The sequence below is a fragment of the Brassica oleracea genome, chromosome C2 (genome assembly GCF_000695525.1).
Source record: "Brassica oleracea var. oleracea cultivar TO1000 chromosome C2, BOL, whole genome shotgun sequence".
NCBI classification, from domain to species: domain Eukaryota; kingdom Viridiplantae; phylum Streptophyta; class Magnoliopsida; order Brassicales; family Brassicaceae; genus Brassica; species Brassica oleracea.
Window position 1 is genome coordinate 47,575,418 of NC_027749.1, and position 20,094 is coordinate 47,595,511.

At 32.9% G+C, this 20,094-nt stretch overlaps 3 protein-coding genes across 3 annotated transcripts; 1 reads left to right on the top strand and 2 right to left on the bottom strand.

Annotated features, from left to right (window-relative positions):
- Positions 1–3,314: 3,314 nt before the first annotated feature.
- LOC106325845 lies at positions 3,315–3,984 on the bottom strand. The gene is made up of 2 exons (XM_013763896.1): positions 3,849–3,984; positions 3,315–3,770 (listed from the first exon to the last, which is right to left on the bottom strand). The coding sequence occupies exons 1-2, from the start codon at positions 3,912–3,914 to the stop codon at positions 3,315–3,317; spliced, it is 522 nt and encodes a 173-aa protein (XP_013619350.1). The 5' UTR covers positions 3,915–3,984.
- A 2,702-nt stretch (positions 3,985–6,686) lies between these two features.
- LOC106325534 (probable pectinesterase/pectinesterase inhibitor 58) lies at positions 6,687–9,490 on the bottom strand. The gene is made up of 3 exons (XM_013763576.1): positions 8,678–9,490; positions 7,854–8,225; positions 6,687–7,471 (listed from the first exon to the last, which is right to left on the bottom strand). The coding sequence occupies exons 1-3, from the start codon at positions 9,324–9,326 to the stop codon at positions 6,780–6,782; spliced, it is 1,713 nt and encodes a 570-aa protein (XP_013619030.1). The 5' UTR covers positions 9,327–9,490; the 3' UTR covers positions 6,687–6,779.
- A 3,479-nt stretch (positions 9,491–12,969) lies between these two features.
- Positions 12,970–14,501, top strand: LOC106325106 (protein PXR1-like). The gene is made up of 3 exons (XM_013763133.1): positions 12,970–13,055; positions 13,196–13,648; positions 14,143–14,501. Exons 2-3 carry the CDS (start codon positions 13,226–13,228, stop codon positions 14,311–14,313), a joined length of 594 nt encoding a protein of 197 aa, XP_013618587.1. The 5' UTR covers positions 12,970–13,055; positions 13,196–13,225; the 3' UTR covers positions 14,314–14,501.
- The last annotated feature ends 5,593 nt before the right edge of the window (positions 14,502–20,094 follow it).

Here is a 20,094-nt window from a genome sequence, read left to right on the forward strand (position 1 = left end):
TTTCTCAAACTAAAACTCTCCAAACCCACTCTAATCTCTTTGACTTGAAAACACCAAACTCTATATGAATTTTTCAGTTTTGTCTCATGTCTTACTCACTAATCCATTTTTTTTTGCAGGTTTTTAATCAGATGATTCTCATCTTCCACTGATTTAAAGGTATATCTATTAATTTTAGATATGTATTTTTGTGTGTTCTATAAAGGTAGATTTATCTAATCTTCCACTTATTTTCTCTGTTTTTAAGTCTTTTGAACGTTTTTTGATATGCACATTTTTCAGATCTGGAATTGATATGCAGGTTTTTCAGATCTGGAAGACTTCTGGGATGACTTACCTGTTAGTCGTCTAAAATATAATGCACTAGACGATTTCCAGGAAGTCTTCCAGGAAGTCTTCTGACGAAGTCTTCTTCCATATCAAGTGGAGTCCAAGCTTGTCTTTGTAGACGAATGATCTATAATAGTTTTGTTTGTGGTCTGTTTTTTTATTTGCATTTCTACTCTTTTAGTTGTGAATTTTTTGTAAAATCAGTAATAATGTTTCCCGAGATGTAATATATGTGCTAACAATGTGTTTACACATTTACAAATCAATGAAATAATATACTTCAATATCCTTTTTCTTATCTTTGGATCTCCTTTATACAATAATAAACTCCAATGATCTTCTTCTCATCTTAATAAACAAAAATGTTGGTAGCCTCATACTGATACAACATTTTAAAAAGCATTTTAACCCTTCTTCCAACTCATAACAATAGTCATCATTGGTGTCTATAACAATAATACTTAAGAGATAGAAACAAACAATAGTAACTAGTCAAAGCATATCACATTTTTTACAAGTTTGTGTTGAAAAACTTAGTCAAATTTAGTAAAACTAAGGGAGAAAATATATTTTGAAAATATGAGTTTTACATATCTTGAAGTTACTTATCTCTCTTAAATATACAAGTTATTCAAAAACTAGCATATAAGACTTAAAAACTAGCGTAGAAGACTTTCACGGAAGTCTTCTCGGATCAGTTAGAAACTTTAATTAACGTGAATGTTGGTAACCTCATAAATATCACCAATTAAGTTATAAATTTCATTCAATAGCCCTAATATGGACTAATATACATGAATTAACAAAAAAAATATTAAAAAGTCTTTATAGGTTTAGAGAAAATGAAATTTTATTAAACATTGACGCAGACGACTTCCACGGAGGTCGTCTGGACGACTTCTAGGAAGTTGTCTATTTAGGTTTGTTTTGGAATTGATTTTAAACTAGACGACTTACAGGTTAGTCGTCCACCTTTGTTTGATAAAAAAAAATTGAGACGACTTATAAGTCGTCTAGGAAAAACAGGTTAGTTTTGCATTTGACCGGAATGTGTCAGAAATTTGACTTTCCCTGGACGACTTACAAGTTAGTAGTCCAGTAGAAAATTAAAAAAATTAAAATTTTGTTTTTCTCGACAACTAACTTGTAAATCGTCTCAAGTTAGTTTTGCAATTGAATTATTAAACAAAAAAATTGTCTTTTTCTAGACGACTTACACGTTAGTCGTCTCGAGTTTTTTTCCTAGACGACTAACCTGTAAGTCGTCCAAGAAAAGCAAGGTTTGACCAGAATCTCGGAATAAAATCACGACTTATATGTAAGTCGTCGGACGGACGACTTCCGTGTAAGTCGTCGGACGGACGACTTCCGTGTAAGTCGTCTAGAAAAAAAAATATTATTTTTTTTAATTTTCTACTGGCCGTCCAACTTGTAAGTCGTCCAGAAAAAAATTAAATTTCTGACACATTCTGGTCAAATGCAAAACTAACATGTTTTCCCTTGACGACTCGATTTTTTTTTTCAAACAAAGATGGACGACTAACCTGTAAGTCGTCTAGAAAAAAAAATATTATTTTTTTTAATTTTCTACTGGCCGTCCAACTTGTAAGTCGTCCAGAAAAAAATTAAATTTCTGACACATTCTGGTCAAATGCAAAACTAACATGTTTTCCCTTGACGACTCGATTTTTTTTTTCAAACAAAGATGGACGACTAACCTGTAAGTCGTCTAGAAAAAATAAATTAAAAGTCAATTGCAAAACTAACCTCTGCATTGACCAGACGACTTCCAGGTAAGTCGTCTACTGCCAGAAGACTTAACTGTAAGTCGTCTGGACGAACAAATCTGGAAAAAATCTCAATTTCACAGTTTCAACCAGTGAGATAACTTGTTTAGCACACATAAATCTTTTTCAAGCACCCAGAATCTCAAACAAAAGTGACACACTAAGAATCACAAGCTTCAATGGCTCTATGAACCATAAAAATTTTAGAATCAAAATCTTGGGATTTTTTTGGATGAATATGGAGAGAAAGTGAAAGAATTTTTGTTTTTAGTTGATAAGAATTAAGAAATAAGAAGTGTAAATCGATTTGAGGTGCATTAAGATCTTCAAATTGGTTATTCATGGTGGTTGATGTATTGATGACAATGACAATCTTGTAAAATACATGAAGATGATGAGGTTGAGAGAGTAAAAATATCATTTAAAAAAAAAAAACTAATGGCATTTTCGTAAATAATGTGAACTTGTGGGGTGAATAGGGCAAAAGAAAAATTCAAAAAAACATAGGTTAGTTTTGTGGTTGACTTCATGTTTTGAGTCAATTTCGCAAAAACTCCAATATTAAAATAATATCTTTTTAGAAAATTTTATATAAATATATGATTCCATTAAAATTATAAATTAATAATTTATATGTATACATATTTTATATAAGTAAGTACCTATTATCATATCGTTTGTTTTATATTGACAATGAAATTATCTTTACATTTTCTTAACACTTAATATATTTTTGATGAGATTTAGTAATATTATATCTAAAATCAAATTTAAGTTTTATGCAATATATATTATCTGCAACAAATAATATAATTAAATTAATATAAATGTCAAATTAAAAAAAATATCAATTAATGTCTATAAACTAAAATAAAATATTTTCCTTATCTTAAAATAAAAAATCTAAATAAAAAAATTTTTGTAAATTAATATCTCTATAAATTAATAAAATTTCAAAGTCCCAACATTATTAATTTATAGAGGCCGTACCGTATATAGTTTGTTTAATAGAAACAAAAATTAATTCTGTCAATCCAGATTATTGATAATCCCGTAGACAACAACAAGTGATGGTATAAATTTGATGATAATATATTAAATAGAGCCATATTGAGCCGAAAATCAATTTTTTAGCATTTTATAAATTAAAATAACTCACACATCCCAAATATATCTAATTAAATATTTATTTTTCTTTCACGTGACCAAGTAAAGAGGACCAGACATAGAAGTGGTAATAATCCTCTGCTGCCTCTCCATGCTAAGCTCCCGTAGACTCAAATACGGAATCACTGGTGTCACCGTCGTCAACGAAGGAGGTCTTATCGTCCGGTACGGCGTGCTCGAACCGCTCAAGCTCTCCGTCACGTAAACCGGACCAGACATCGAACAAGCCCGAAAATTCCTAGCCCTCGCCACGTGAACGTCGCGATCGTCAAACTCAATGTCTCCCTCGCCGCTGCGTTTTCGCCATTTCCGCCAGCTGAAGAAGAGCAAAGCGTTTCTCCAGAACCAACGGTGCTTCTTCTTGTTCTTCTTGTGGAGAGCGGTGCGTATCAGGTCGTCCTTGGAGATAGGTTTCTGGAGCTTGAACTGATGAGTACTGTCGATGGATGATGTTTCTTTCTTGTGCTTCCTCGCTTCTTCCAAAACCTTTGAACATGGCCCAGCGTATTAAAATAACTTGAATTTAAAACAAGAGGACCAAGAAGGAAGAAGAAGAAGAAGAACCTGGAAGTAGTCGATTTGGGGATCGAAGCCATAGTCGCTGAAAATCGGGGAAGTGTTGGACGACATGTCTTCTTCTTGCGTGAATAGCTTTTAGGAGTTCGAGAGAGAGAAACAGAGCTTTTTTTTTTTGCTTTGATTCAATGATATGTCACTACCTTGTCTCTTTCCACCTTATTCGGTTATTATTATTAATTATACATCCCTAGTTACTTTCCAACTTTATACTAAACTAGTGTTTTGTAGTATTATTTTCTTACGGTCATTTGATCATCTGAGTTTTTTTAAAACCAATATACAGTACACTTTTTGTGTTTGGTTTTGAGCATCTCAAGACCCATTCAACATTTAATAGTACCAAGGAATTCTCCTGGGCCCTTCTTACCATTCACTGTTCTGCCGCAGTTACTAGTCACAAACAGCATATAACTTTTTCTTATCAAGATTTCACCCAAACAAGGAGTTATTTAATACTACGTCTATACGAATTTTCATTTTTAAAATCTCTAGATTTTATAAAGTATCCTTTATATCTGCAATTTACATATTGAATTCTTGTTTAAAACATTTTGAACCAGTGACTGGAGAAGAGGGATGGGTGGAGAAAGAGTTCACGCGACAAGCGTGTGTGTAACAACTCCAGTGGCAGTTTCGTAGTAATTGTATTGCAGTAGCTATGTTCTTGAATATGTATGTATAAAGTACTTTATACTAGGTTAAGATCTTGCTGAACATTATATATATAAATCATTTTATGTATTATATGTTTCTAACATATTATGAAATAATAAATATATATTGAATAATTAAAAAGTCAGTAACTATTACTTATATAATTAAATTGGTGCGAACATATAAATAAATTTTATTGATCTAAAAAATATTTTTTCTATTTGATATGGTATATAATCAAATTTAAATGATAGTAACATATATATAGTATATTTTAATATTAATATTTATTAAATAATACTTTCTACTCATATGTTTTTTTTTATCATTTGTATCTGTTATAGCAAAAAATTTAAACTACTGATAACAAAATTTTCACTGTAGGATTAATATTTTAAGTAATTTATATTGTTTAAAAATTAAGTTGGCAATATTTTTTCAAATTTTTTATCAAAAAAAAATGGTTCAAAGTAAATTTCAAAATTAAGATATTTATGTATTTTTTATATGGCATATAATTTAATTTTAAATGATATATATATATATATATATATATATATATTAACCTTAATACTTATTAAATGAGACTTTCGACTTATATGATTTTTTAATCATTTGTATCATGTCATAACATAAAATTCAAACTATGGATCGCAAAATTTGAATGTGAGAGTTTTAACAGTTTTAGTAATTTATACTCGTTTTTAAAAATTCAAAATATAACATATAAAGAAATTTTTTTTTATTAAATGGTTAATATGGTTGTTTAATTTATTTTAATAGTTTAAAATTAAACAAATATAATATATGATACACTTATTTTTATCAAATCTTTATTATTCAAAATCATTAATTGTCTGATATACTTTAGCCACATTAGGCAATTCCGTAATTTTATTTAAGGAAATAATGAAGCACATTAATAATGTATTTATGGTTAGTTTAGTAAAAAGCTTATTATATATTTAGATGAACCAACTTATTTTTTCAAGAATTTCAAGAATCATTCTAGTGATGACACGTGGCTACAAAAAAATGTTGTAATGCTTCTCAATCCCCTAGACTATATTTGCGAAGTGATTTTGCCACATGTCATCTCTACAATCAATTTTACAAAACAAATATGACATGGCTACTGAAATTGATGACATGGCTTCCGAAAAAATATGACATGGATAATTTTATTTAATGTTGATTTATATTTTTGGCAAACTTATTAGAATATGGTAATATTTCATATATTACATTTAATATTGATATTTCTTTTTGGTAAACTTTTTTTAAATATGGTAATAGCTCATACATCATCTATAAAATAAATATATTCATATATAACATTTCAAATTTTGAAATATTATTAATTTTGTATAATTATACAATTTGTATTACCAAAACTTTCAAAAATTTCTACAATTTAAAAAAAAAATTAAATATCTAATAGTAAGATCATTAGTTTCTTATATATCTATAAATTTTATAAATATTGTTTAGGCCAAATTTTTGATAATTATACAATTTTATATCATTTTATTAGTTTTATACAAATTGATTTAATATATATCAAATTTATATTAAATATTAGTAAGAAAATAGTAAAATACATAATATTTAATAAATTTATTTTTAAATATAAATTATATTAAAAAAATTCTTTACTGCAAATGGTTCAGGAAAACACATAGTATTCTATGTTTGTGGTGTACGTCATCAGTAGAAGAACATGTTAAAAATATATTAGTGGTATTAAACAGTTTCACAATTTCTACTTCACGTATCATATAGTTTATTACATTGAGATATATGAAAATATTACAACGAAATAAAATAATTAAAAAGACATTGTCAATTATTTCTTTCAAAAAAGATAAAAAGTAAATAATATAACCATTTAATCTAATCAATTCCACAAATTATCTATATGGAACCACTAAAATTTATTTAAAATATTTATAAAATTGCCACTAGATAATTTCACAACTTACCAGTAAATAATATCATTTTTCATCTTTACCACTATTAAAGAGACATTTTCAAAAATATTTTTTTCATTAAGTGGCAAAAGACTCTTATACCCTTGTTCTATATATATATAATAAATCATTATTTACCATAGGTATGTACTAGTAGATCTTAGAAAAGATTTGAAGATATTAAAAACTGTTAGTCACAGAAAAAATGTCTTTATAATTAAATGAATATTCACCTTCCAAAACAATTTAAAACTTTTAAAAAGAATGAAAAAAAAGTAATGAATCGTGAGATCTATTGCAGATTCGGCAAATACGGCACACCAGTTTGTGGAATCCACGAACCACCACTTAAAAATCTCCCAGGAGCAAATCCAAGAGCCTGAGGACGAGTAATCCTCTGAATACCAGGCCATTTAACACGTTGGGCTTTGTTTGATCCAGGCCCACTGTTCTCATACTCAGCGTAGAAAAGAGTTTTGAGCGCAAAATCACCGCTCCATGCAGACCATCCCGCTGGATCAATAACGTCGCTTATGGTCGTTCTCATCACTATGGTCCTTGCGAACTCTTTCCACGGCCTTCCAAGATATGCTTTGTTTATGTTTTTCACCGGAAGATACGCCGGTTCTCCGATGATGCGGCAGTTGTGGAGCACGATAGCGGTGGGTTCACGCACGTCGGTGCGGCCTTGTGCGGTGACCATGCAGCCTTGGCCTCCCATGGGTTTCCTCACCACGATGTTGCAGTTTTGAAAGATGGCGATTGAGTCGCCGAAGATGAAGTCGACGGTGCCTGAGATGGTGGAGTCACGGTAGAATTGACGGTGGGAATGGACGTAGAGTGTGTCTTGGTAACCATCGATTTGACAGTTGAAGATAACTACACAGTCCGCGGAAACTCTTAGGGCTGCGGCTTGTCCTCCTGGGGGACCGGCGGTGTTCTCAATCCCCATGTTCTTTGCCACGAAGTTATCACCCTCGACAGCTACAGAAAATGGTACGAATGTTAACATTTGACTATCACAAACCACTATGTTACATGTTTGAATACCGAATAGTAACATAATGAGAAACACTATCACAAACCACTAATAAGAGTCGATCATGAGCATAACGAATTGAAACATTGATTTTGCGGGTTTTACGAATTAATATACATATATAGACTATAGGTCCCTAAAATATTTTTAAAACAATTAGTAAGAATTTTTTTCTGGTCCCAAAAATCTCAAGGTAGACCCTGCCATTATGCTACATGTTTTTGGTGGAATCTTTTTACTATGCTTTTTTTTTTGGAAAAATAAGATTTTTTTACTGTTTATGGTTGAAATATATGGGTGGAATTTAGGGTTAAGAATTGGACTCACTGAGAGAGGATGTCAGGTATGTCCTGACCTTGCCGATACCAAAGTTGACACTACCGGTGATCTTAGTTTTGGTGGGTCCATCTCCGATGAAAGTGACGTGATACATCTGTTTTGTAACAACGACTTTCTCCTTGTAGACACCTTGCTTGATGTAGATAACGAATGGCACTTTGTTGTTTATAGGCACAGCTTTCAAGGCCTCGTTTATACTTTTGTACTGACCACTTCCGTCCTTAGCCACCACCACATTAGGTTTCACACCTCCTTGTGGTGCTGCCATGAGCCTTCGAGTGTCTGGTCCTACCCAGCTTGGGAAACCGTCTTCAGCATACAAAAGCTTTCTGGCGTTGTTTCCAAGATCTCCCGTTGCTTCTGTTACCCAAAATGTTAGAGCGTTAGCATTGGTTAGATTTTTCAAAGAGTTTCTGATCAAAAATTAATTATTGTGACAACCCATCCAGTTCACTCGGAATCCGGCTCACAGTCCTGCAGGGCACTGACCCCAACCTCTCCATTATGAGTTCTTTCTGACTCCATAATTATGTTGTTGGTGAGTCTCGAACCTAGGAACTCACCATTTAACAACACTCCTCCAGAATGTGTTGTCACCAATTGACCTGCAGGGGTCGGTGTCCTGCAGGGCTGTGAGCCGGATTCCGAGTGAGCGGGATGGGTTATCACAATTATATTATTGAGAGACTTTACTCACCGATGTTATTTTACATTTTATCTATAATTTTAAATATTAAATTTAATTGCCAAGAAACTGTAACCAATGGGGATGCTCTTATAATTCAAGTGTAAAAGTGATAATATGAAACTACCTGTGATGTTGGACTTTCCAAACATGCTGGACATACTGGTAATCATTGCAAGACTATTACTGGTGAGTTCTTTAGATGGTTTGAAGATGTCTTTCATGTCTTGTGCAAGGATTGACTTAACTTCCTCAAAAGCATCCATGCATGTCTGCTGATACGAAATGGACCCACTGAGCCAGACACGAAGATCATAGACGAATTTCTCAATCTGATCAACTGAAAAGCCAGCAAAGTTATCAAAACACTTCGTCAGATCATCTATAGCGTCATTCATAAGCGTCTCACACAACTCCAGAGACCCTTTGGTCTCATGATCTGCCTTGGCTTTGAGCTCTACAGAGGATTTCTTGACACCATCCTTGATGGCTTGAATGGTGATGTTGAAGCTGAGCTTGATGAGATCAAGAGGCTCGGTGGAGTTAGGAGACGCTTTCATGAAGCTGTTGACACATGTTTCCTTGAAGTCAGTAGGTGCGCACACCGCTTCGACTGCCTTGCTGGTCATTTTAATATTCACGTCGGGCTTTTTCTTACAAGAATGGGCATGTTGGTTCGCTATGACGGCCACGGAGACTACCATGATAACGAGCAAACCCGTGACAACCCCAGCGACGATGCATTTCTTCTTTTTGTTATCTTTACCGAAGCCCATTTTCTCTTCTTTTTATCTAACTTCACAAATTCAAGAAATTAAAGAAGGTAATTTAGTTCTATGTTTTAAAGTTAATATGTTACTGAACCTGTAAAAAATAAAAGAAAAAAAAAACAGAGTAGGAGAGGCTTGTAAGGATGGCTGAAGCCCCTTCTGACTCTGCTTTTCTTTTTCTTTTACGGTTTGTGTATTATGAAAGTTGTTGGATGGACTTTATATAATGGGAATACAAAGTGCTATTATTAGGGTTTCTGTTTTTAGGGATTTGCTTCTAGGACAAGCTAGGGCTCCAGCTCTTGGACCGCTAATATATCAAGGGTTGACCTATTTAATTTCTGTCTTCAGCTCTAATTTGTTATTTGTTATTGATAGGAAGAAAACAATCTAAAATCAAGTTCAAAAACAAGCCACTCATGGAATCAAAGGCCGAGAATAGCTTATTTATTCAAGATAACATGAACATAAAAGCAACAGAGAGTGAAGCATATAGAGTCCAACCATGCATGCTTGCTCAATGCTCACCCGTTGCCAGCTGAATTGTACTCACTGTTAATATTTTTTGAATAGTAATATAGAAATAATTTGAGACGGCACTGGCACTCATCTAGCACAATCAAGTTTTTAACTTTGTCAAGTCTTGCCATGGAAAAGATGATCGGCTTCGACTTGTCTTTCGGTAAACCACTGTAACAACACAAGCAGGTTGAGACATGGAAGAAAAATACAAATCCTTATGTGGTTTGTCTGAGATTTTTTTTTGTTTTATATTTAATAAATCAGAATTGTTGTAAAAGGACTTACACATGGTCATCATTCTGTTGGCTGCAGCTAAACAGGAGTTCGTCAGTTGACTCATGAAGGGCAGTGCGTCTTCTTTCCTTGTCGGAGTATGGAAAGTATTTCCACCTCTCTAGCTCAGCTTCACACTCATCTGAACTTTTGCTTGTCGCAATGGTTCATGATCAGCAAAAGATAGTTTTTGTAGTTGCTTATGCTATTTAAGTAATAATAATTATTTTACCATGAGATTACTCAGTTTATGATTACATTTTCCATGCAAAAAACAGACTGAATATGTTCATCAATTACTAATCATTGATTCTATAACTAATCGTTTCAAATGTTGAGTTTGAACCAAATCCGGAGATCCCAATTCTGTATTAGAATTTGGGGTGTACTCGAGTAATATATGTTTAGCTATGCATCCCTGTTCCATGTACAATATCATGTTTTCAGTAACAGATCTATCAAAAAGAAGCAAAACTGAACAATCTGGCCTAAAAGAAAAGAACATAAAGCAGAATAACACTATCATATCATATGAATAAAAAGTTTCATTAATGGAAACTCAAACAAAATACAAATCATTTTCTCTTTGACTACATTCTCAAGCCTTGAATCAGCACCACATACAATGTTTCCATTTCATAGTTAGCGTTCAAAAATGTGTGCAAACCTTTGCTTAAAAATCCCTCAATTCAGTTTAGCCACTGCTTCAAGAGCCGGACAGGTATTCTCAAACATATCAAAAGCCTTTAGCTCAACCATTTGGAATACATACACAAAAAAATTATAAAAAACACTAAATGTAGTTTAGGTTTTACAAAATTATACAAAATCATCTTTTGTGCTGACTGTTGAGTCTGAAGATGAGTTTTTAACCCAAATAGCGATGATTTCTAGAATAATTAATAATAATAATAATAGATAGAAAAATTAAACATTTGAGCAAACAAACATAAAAATTAGAGCAAATAGATAATTTACCTCAAAGTTAGACATGTTCAATCATTAAGCACTTTAAAAAGAGCAAATCCACTTGGTGTATCTACTAGTACTTTTGCAAATCAATCTTGATTTATGAAGACATGATTATTCTCCTTGTTAAAAAAACCGGAGGAATGAGATCAGGAACAAGAAATCGATGTTTTTAAATTTGACTAACATTAAAACTACTTAAACATAAAGAATCTTATTGATTTCACTTTTCAAACAATTGCTTGTATAATCGCAAACAAGTTTTCGGCTAAAATTTTGTGCATTCTTAAACATCATTTGAGAAAATTTTAATCTATAAAAAGATGAAGGAATCCATCTGAAAAACAGCCATTGAACGTTAAAATGATTAGAATCTTAAGTTTTCTCTTAAATGTCTGTTTTAGTTTATGGATTCAATGTAGATAATAATTAAAAAAAAAATCGATGAAACTTTTTTTATTAGTGTAAATGATATATTTTCTTTTATATGGAGGTATGAAGTCATATGAGAAGTCCAAAATACAACCTAAATCATAACATAAAAACTTTCAGATCAGAAACACAAGTAAAATGCTAAAAATCTAGTCAAATCAATCGGATGTATCTATTAATCACTTGAAGTGAGCCATGTGGCTTCAAATTACCAGAGATCCAATCATATACTAAAATAAACAACTCTGGAAAACAACTGTTAACATATTCAAAGACTTTTTAGTCAAAAAAATATTGAAAACTTGAGTTTTCATTGTTTCCTAAGTATTGAAAAAAAAAAGTTTTCATTGTTTCCTAAGTAATGGGACGCTTATAAATATTTGGCTATTTGGTACATATGTTAATTTCAAATTTGGATGGATTTGATTTCTAATAAACCTTTAGATTTTTTAAGATGAACAATAAGAGTTATTATATTTTTTATCAAACAAAAACTATCTCCTTAAACTATAAGATTTGTATATTTATATTTTTAGTTAAAATTTTATCAAACACTTTGATATTTGTATACCTTTGCAGCGTATACATTAGGATCAGATGGTGGAAGTGACGCACTAAGTGCCAATAATAAAATTATTCTTGAATATATGATGATTAAAAATTGTGCCCAAAATTAAATAATTATTTTAACATATTTTTTTATTTTTAAACTATTAAAATAAATTAAATAATCATATTAATCATATAATAAAATTTAGATTTTTCTATATATGTTATATTTTGATTTTTAAAAAATGCCTATAAATTACTAAAACTGTTAAAATTCTCACATTCAAATTTTGTGATCCATGGTTTAAAATTTTTGTTATAAAAAGTTACAAATAATTACAAAATCATATAAGTAAAAAGTCTAATTAATTAATTATTAAGATTAAGATATATATATATATATATATAATACTTATATATTTTAATTTCAAAATTTACTTTGAACAATTTCCTTTGATAAAAGTTTTGAAAAACACTGACAATTGCTTTTTAAATTATAAATTACTAAAACTATTAATTCCACAATAAAAAAATTTTGTTATCAGTAATTTAAATTTTTTGTTATAAAAGATACAAATGATCAAATATTAATATTAAAAATATATTATATATGTTAATATCATTTAAATTTAATTATATATTCTATCAAATAAAAAATATTGTTTGGATTAATAAAATTTATTTATATGTTTGTACCAATTTAATTATATATGGAATAGTTACTGAATTTATTCAATATATATTTATTATTTTATAATATGTAAAAAACATATTATGCATAAACTAATTTATATATACAATGTTCATCCCGTAACCTAGTTATAAAATGTTCTTAAATGTATAATTTGGGCCTTTATTATTATGGGCTTTCACCTAAACAAACTAAGCCCATGTTTCCCTTAAACGCTCACCGCCGTTTTGTTCTCTTCACCGTCGTTTTGTAGTTGTTGCTCTCAAACTCCCCGACATCGATCGACTCACTCCGCCCGTGTAAGCTTCTTCCTCACCTTATTCTGCATTTCGTAGAAACCCAACGAATCTTAATTAGTAGAAACCCTATTTATTACATGCCCCATGTGTATTTGGTCGGAATCTTTAGATGATTTATTGAATCTTCCTTTCTTGTGTAGAATCAGAATCAGAATCAGAATCAGTATAACATGGCTTTCTGCAATAAGCTAAGCCGCCTCGTAAGGCACCAGAGCGAGACCACCTCCTCCATCATTACCTCTCTCAGGTCCTTCTCTTCGGAAGCCGCCACTCACCACAGGTACCACCAGGAGACGCACAGTTTCCTCGAGCCGGAGAGGTACATCAACAGCTGGGAGCCGCCTAAAGATCCCAGAGACGCTGAGAGGATGCTCGCGCAGCTTAGGAGGGACTACGCCAAGAAAGTGAGTCTGTATCGTAAAGACTACCTTCACGAGATTGAGATGCTTAGGGTGGAGAAGCAGCGTAAGGACGAGGCTAGGCTGGTGGCTGAGCGTGCTGCTAATGAAGAGAGGCGGCGGTTGAAAGCTGTGGCTGCTAAGGTTAGAGCTGAGGAGCGGAAGGTCTTCGAGGAAGAGTTCAGGAGAACCCTGGTACGTTTCTTTGATCATGTCTGTGAGATTGTTCTTGTAAGAAAATAATGGTAAGTGATGTTCTTTGTATTGAAGATTAGGGAATCTTTGCTAGTTATGCTTCAGGTGTCTTATTTAATAGAGCTAATGGAGTTATGTGGTTATGGGATTGGAGGTTTATGAATCATGTAAGTATGTAACCATCATGATGTCTCTAGATTAGCTAGCTGTTGTTCTTGTTTATAACACATAAGATGGACCTTGATGCTTTCCATGCGAATTCTTTTGAAGGCAGTGGAACTCATTAGTTAGTTAGAGGTTCCATTTGTTTGAGCTGTTGGTATAGGAAACACTGTACACACACACTCGCTCTTGCCATAGGAGTATTCACTGATTCATAGACTAGTTTTATGTTTAAAATTTGAGTTCCTTATGTCTCTTGGTCCCAGTAATGGTAAATATTTTTGTAAATATTCAAGAAACGCCCGAGTCATAGACCAGTTTTATGTTTGCAGATGAAAGAAAGAGAGGAGAAGCTGGAGTTCTGGAGAATGACGGGACTAAAGAGGGAAGAGAAGAAGAAAGATAAAAAGAAGCTATTGCACGAGCAAAGTTCATTGTGGATCGAACCAAAGGAACTGGAGAAGAAGATTACGGAAGCTCTGGTTGAGTCCACTACTCTCTAAACCCAAGCCCCTCGTCTTCTTAATCTTTGTCTGAGAAACAATCATTTTTGTAATTTTGTTGGAGACGACATAGAGAAATAATGCGAAAGCGATTAGGCGTTTGTGCATCAAGCACTTAATGAGTATTGACGGTCTTGTGACCAATCTTGTTTATCATTAATAAGATCGTTTCCTTTTATTGGTATCACTAATGACATGCTTACCCCCACACGAGGAATCTACTTCTTTAGCTCATCCTCACACTCTTATGATTTTGTGCTTATAGAGATTCTATTCTGAATTTGTGCATATAGAGATGGTTAGTGATCTGCGGACGAGAGACTCTGACTCTCCTAGAGTATCTTCGAACTTCATACGAGTGGTGTTAATACTAAAAGTTTTTTTTTTTTTTTTTTTTTTTTTATACTAAAAGTATTTACACACGCCTCTCTCTTACTCTTGTATTTGTTGCAAAAAAATTGTAGTTGCTTATGCTCAAGTAACAGTTATACTTCACAATGAGATTACTCAAATTGTGATTTCTTTTTCCATGCAAAACAGACTGAATGTGTTCATAGATTACTATATCACTGATGCTATGAGTTATAACCAATCTTGTTTCTCTCGTTTTGATGTATAAAGATAAAAGTACTAGCAAGTATCAAAGGTCTATAATACATGAAAACAACAAATGTTGAGTTTGAAGATTACAATTCTGCATTAGAATGTGGGATGTATAATACATTCAATTATTCATCTCTGTCCCATGTATAATACCATGTTCTTAGTAACATAGCTATCAAGAAACAAAATTGAACCATCTGACGTAAAAAAGGAGAACATAAAAACAAAACTGAACTATCATATGAATGAATAACTTTGATTGAAATGAAATCATTAGAGGAAACACACACACACAAAATGACAGGCTGGCAAATTAGAAGATTGATAGAAGTAGGGCCACATGGTACCATTCGGCCACATGCATGGCTTTTGAGTTCCCCCCGATGCTTCTTCCCCACCCACACCACTCTTTCCTTTCTTGTTATATTATTCCTTTCTCATTTAGTGCATCTCTTTGTACTCCTCAAAACTTTACTCATTTAAATTTAAATTTTTATTTAACTTTTAAGTATAATGTTTTAAATTTTCAAAATTTGATTCTTTCGACAAAAATATAAGTCATATACATTCAAGTTTCCTAGCATATATATATATATATATATATATATATAGTCTTCCAGTTTAACTATAAATTAAATTATATGTGCATTATATCTTTGTGTTTAGAACTGATAACACTTATTTGATTGTGACAAAAGAACTTTACGAATTGTGCATTAGTATAGTTTGCTGCAAGCATGCAAAGTACCAATGACACTATACCATTAATATATTTTTACCACGTTAAAAATTTGATAACCAAATAGAAATGATTAAAAGTGGACCGACGAGCTAGACATTTAAACAATAACAGTACGCACCACTGACCGCGACTAAACAATGAAAAAGACATAATAAAACCAAAACACTTGAAAGATGAAAAGATTATTTAAAAGAAAAGAAAGAAGTAATTACAACAAAAAGGAACCAAACACATGCACCCTCCAAATAAAAACACAAAATATCACAATAACCGTTGGAAAAAAAAAAAACACAAAATTGTTATGAAATAACTTATAATTTATAGTATCGTGAAATTTAAATAAGAGTAGAATTTAATACCCGTATGAAGCAAATAACACTACTATAAGTGAGAGAGTTTATTATAAGTAAGAAGAAGAAGATGTAATGGTTCTTTGATTATAAACTCTTGTTCTTGTTTATGGTGTACAAAAGAGTGAGATGAGTGATGGTATTTATAGTGAACAACAATACATAAAATAACAAAGATAGTGCTTAATTTGGTAAATGAGTGGGTGATCATAATGCTTGATGAGTAGATGATCATAGTGCTTGAGTTGGTAAAGGAGTGGATGATCATAGTGCTTGAGTTTGGTAAAGAAGTGGATGATCATTTCAATGCTTAATTTATAACACTCCCCCTTGATCATCCATCTTGTATTACGTGGTGCCTCGTTAAAAACCTAGTCATGGAAAACCCAATGGGAAAAACCGTAGTAAAAGTAAAAAGAGTACAACTACGTAAGCTCCCCCTCGAATGAGTAGTCATAGAACCTTTAGAACAATGATAGATTTTCATCTCTCAAAATTGTAACATTCTCTTTGGTTGTCTATCTTTTGTATGTTCTTTGTTGCCTCGTTAAAACCTTGTCATGGAAAAACCCAATGGGAAAAAAAAAAACATGATAAGGAAAAAGAGCACAACCACACTTACTATCATATTTCTTTCCCTGAAAACAATATCTTCAGGATATGCATTCCAATCAACTCTCTTCAGAGAATTAAGCTTAAGAGAATAAACTCTATTCATTTATATTATGATATCTAGGGCCTTTAGACTTCTTGTCCATAATTCTCTTTTGACTTAGACAATAGTTTATTGCTCTATTTGGATTTCAAACCAAATTTCTTACATATAATCGTATAGAAATTCGTCTCGTACATACGAATTATTCATTTGTAACTATAGAAGTTACTATTATGATTTTCTTTCTTTTCATATGAAATTACATCTTTCAGTAATGAAAAAGATTAATAATTTTCTTAAATAACACTCTTACGTATGATATTTCAGGACCAAACATATACGAGCGTCTTAAATAAAATACTTTAAGGATCTTTATGATAACATCTTAGTTTTAGATCTCCAGTTTAGAATACATAAAAACAATATAGTATTGTCAAGAGTTTTCTTCCAAAATATAATTTTTCTATAACTCTTCAGGAGTTTTGATTATATTCAAATCATGATTCAATTGATTTATAATCTCTTGATAAATACAAATGGATACATTTGTTAACCTTATAATATTTCATATATCCCATAAAATAGTTTGTTTCAATTCGATCGAATATGCAGAGTTCCCGGGAACATGATTTTGATATCATCAATCCTTCATGGATTATACTTTCAGGGATTAACATTTTTCAAGTGGATTGTTTCATTCAAGTTCTTCCTTTATTACCAGACTATAAGGAACTTGAAACTAGTTGCATCTACCATATGAAATTATGTCTCTTCACAATCAATTTCATATTGATCCTTCTTTGTGTGCAACGGTTCATTTACATCTCACTTGTTTTACACCTTTTAGTGTATGGACTACTGGTCCAAATACTTCTCTATTTCACAAGAAGTTTATATCTTTGTCTATTGCATCTTTCTGATTTGGCCAATCATTTCTTTGTGTACACTTTTCAATAGACTTTCTTTCATGATCCTCTTTCTCATTTATTATATCAACTGCTACTTTGCATGTATAATATCATCGACGTCAATTTTCTTATCGGTTCCATTTTGTTTCATACATGACATAACTTATTGAGATCTCTTCATTTGTCTCAGGTACCTGAATTTTCGTCAGTCATGTTTAATTTCTCTTCTGGAGATCATACAAAACTATATTGCCTCGTTTTGACCATTATCAATATATGCTCCTTTTTCATTTACGAGGATTTATCTTTGGAACCAATCTGTCTACCACCCTGCAGGCGTGACTAGCAGTTTGATATTGTTCTTGTAGAACATTTATTCTTATTGGAGCATTTACAGCTGGTATATGTGACTTGATCACTATAGTTATATAGGTCGTGTCTGACAACTGCTTTAGTAAGTTTTGAAATGAATTATCTTTTGGACTTCTATTTCACATTGTGTTTAGCCCGAGGATCAATGATAATTCATTTCAACTTATTTTCTTTTCCAGCTGTTTATTTTCTCCCCCTTATGTTGGAAGTACTAACTCACTTTTAGAATTCATGTATAGCCTTACTTATAGTTTTCGGGGATGGCTCTGGATTCTTAAGTGTCAATAGAGATTTATATCCAACATATATTTCCAACCTCATTTGAAAACACATCTTCATTTGAAGCTCTGTGGCGGAGCAACATCCAACATTCTTAGATGAAAATGATTGGTTTCTGATTCTATACCAATGATGGGGAGAACTAGTGAAAATTTATTGGCTTGATGCGAATGGATTTTGACTTTGGTGAATAAAATGTTTGTTGAGAATGGAAGTTGTTTGGTAAGTGTTGGAGATGAGCTTAGCACAGGCCCATTAAGAGCTAAGCCCAAAATCAGACCCGACCCGTTAAACAACGATGATTTCGCTAGAAAACAAAACGTACGTCACTATAAATAGAAGACGTCTGACTCATTGAAAGGACAGTCAGAAACGTACAGAAAGTACAGACAAGGAAGCATTGCCTCTTCATCACAGACAAAGTCTTGGACGACCTCGACCACTAGGCGAGCTTGGCCCAGACGACCTCAGACCATAAAATAGAAAGATACTTGTTTAGACGAACTGTTTAGACGAGCAATAGCATCTTTAGTTCTTGTAATTGAACGAGCTTGTTTATTCTTGATTATTAATACCAAAATATCCACCCCTTTACATCATTTATAAATATTACATCATCGACCAGATATGAAAACAACAATTGGCGCCCACCGTGGGGTAGGAGATTCTTCTTCACCTCAAGACAGCTCGGCAGTCACAGAACCCATAGCGCAACCAGACGCCCTGATTTCTGCAACCACCAACCGTCCTGGAATGACAAGCGCACAACTAGCTGCAATGACAATCTCGGACCATCTAGCCAACACCTCGACGCTAGTGGCGAAAACCTCGGGTGAACCATCAATGGTGGCAACCTCGCATATAGCCAATACCTCGACACTAGTAGCGACGACCTCAGACAAACCATCAATGGTGGCAACCTCGGACCATCCAGCCAACACCTAGACGCTAGTGGCGACGACTGTTATCTTGCATATTTCTATTGTGTTATTCATTCACCCATGTGCATTTTGATCATATAGACTAGGATTTAGCCATGTTTAGGTTGCATTTTGCATACATGAGTCTTTATTAGGTATTGGAGTACCACATGAAGTTCTTGGAGACATTTGGGTGCATTTGGAGCTCAAAAGAGGTGATAAAGGTGATCATTGGACGAGCAGTGCATGGGAGCGACCCTACCAGAGCGACACCATGAATTCGATGTGCCCTACCTCTCAGACCGACCTTACCAGAGCGACCTCACGAGGTCGCTCGCCATTTCATCGTTTGGAGTGCAAAAATAAACCCAGAGCGATCTCCTAGAGCGACGACACGAAGTCGCTCCAGCTCCAGAGCGAGGTCACCACAACGACACCCCGAGGTCGCTCGGGTTTGTGTCGATGAGACACGAACAACAAGCTGGGAGCGACCTCCCGGAGCGACGTGCCGAGGTCACTGTGCTTCAATTATTTGGTCGAACTTATGATTAATCAAGGGCCTTTTTGGTCATTTGTTATGCACGTTTTACACTTGCTAAACCTATGTTTAAGTACCTTTTGTAAGCCATTGGAGGCAGATAATCTTTTGATCTTAAGAAAACCACCAAAAACCTCTTGGAAAGTTCATCTCTTTGATTCAATTGATCATTTTTGTTATTGCAATCCTGTTGTATTCATATCGATTATCTGTATTTTTCTACATGATTAATCTGAAATCCAATATGGGTTTAAGAGGAATCGTGGAGATTAGTGATTAATCACCTTTTGAATTCATGGGTTAGGGAGATTAAGGGTGATTAGGTTAGAGCTAGGACGTTTTAGTGTAGATCATTCTTAGTCCTTGCTAGTAGGGTATTCATAATGCATCTTCTGAGTTGGCCTCTCAAAAGTT

What these genes read in the sequence shown, in the direction of transcription:
- LOC106325106 (XM_013763133.1), top strand. Translation starts at nt 13,226, where the DNA reads ATGGCTTTCTGCAATAAGCTAAGCCGCCTCGTAAGGCACCAGAGCGAG. An exon ending in AAGAGTTCAGGAGAACCCTG is followed by an intron (nt 13,649 to 14,142) that starts GTACGTTTCTTT and finishes TTATGTTTGCAG; the next exon opens with ATGAAAGAAAGAGAGGAGAA.
- LOC106325845 (XM_013763896.1), bottom strand. Translation starts at nt 3,914, where the DNA reads ATGTCGTCCAACACTTCCCCGATTTTCAGCGACTATGGCTTCGATCCC. An exon ending in CCCAAATCGACTACTTCCAG is followed by an intron (nt 3,771 to 3,848) that starts GTTCTTCTTCTT and finishes CCATGTTCAAAG; the next exon opens with GTTTTGGAAGAAGCGAGGAA.
- LOC106325534 (XM_013763576.1), bottom strand. Translation starts at nt 9,326, where the DNA reads ATGGGCTTCGGTAAAGATAACAAAAAGAAGAAATGCATCGTCGCTGGG. An exon ending in TGGAAAGTCCAACATCACAG is followed by an intron (nt 8,226 to 8,677) that starts GTAGTTTCATAT and finishes TTTGGGTAACAG; the next exon opens with AAGCAACGGGAGATCTTGGA. An exon ending in ATACCTGACATCCTCTCTCA is followed by an intron (nt 7,472 to 7,853) that starts GTGAGTCCAATT and finishes CATTTTCTGTAG; the next exon opens with CTGTCGAGGGTGATAACTTC.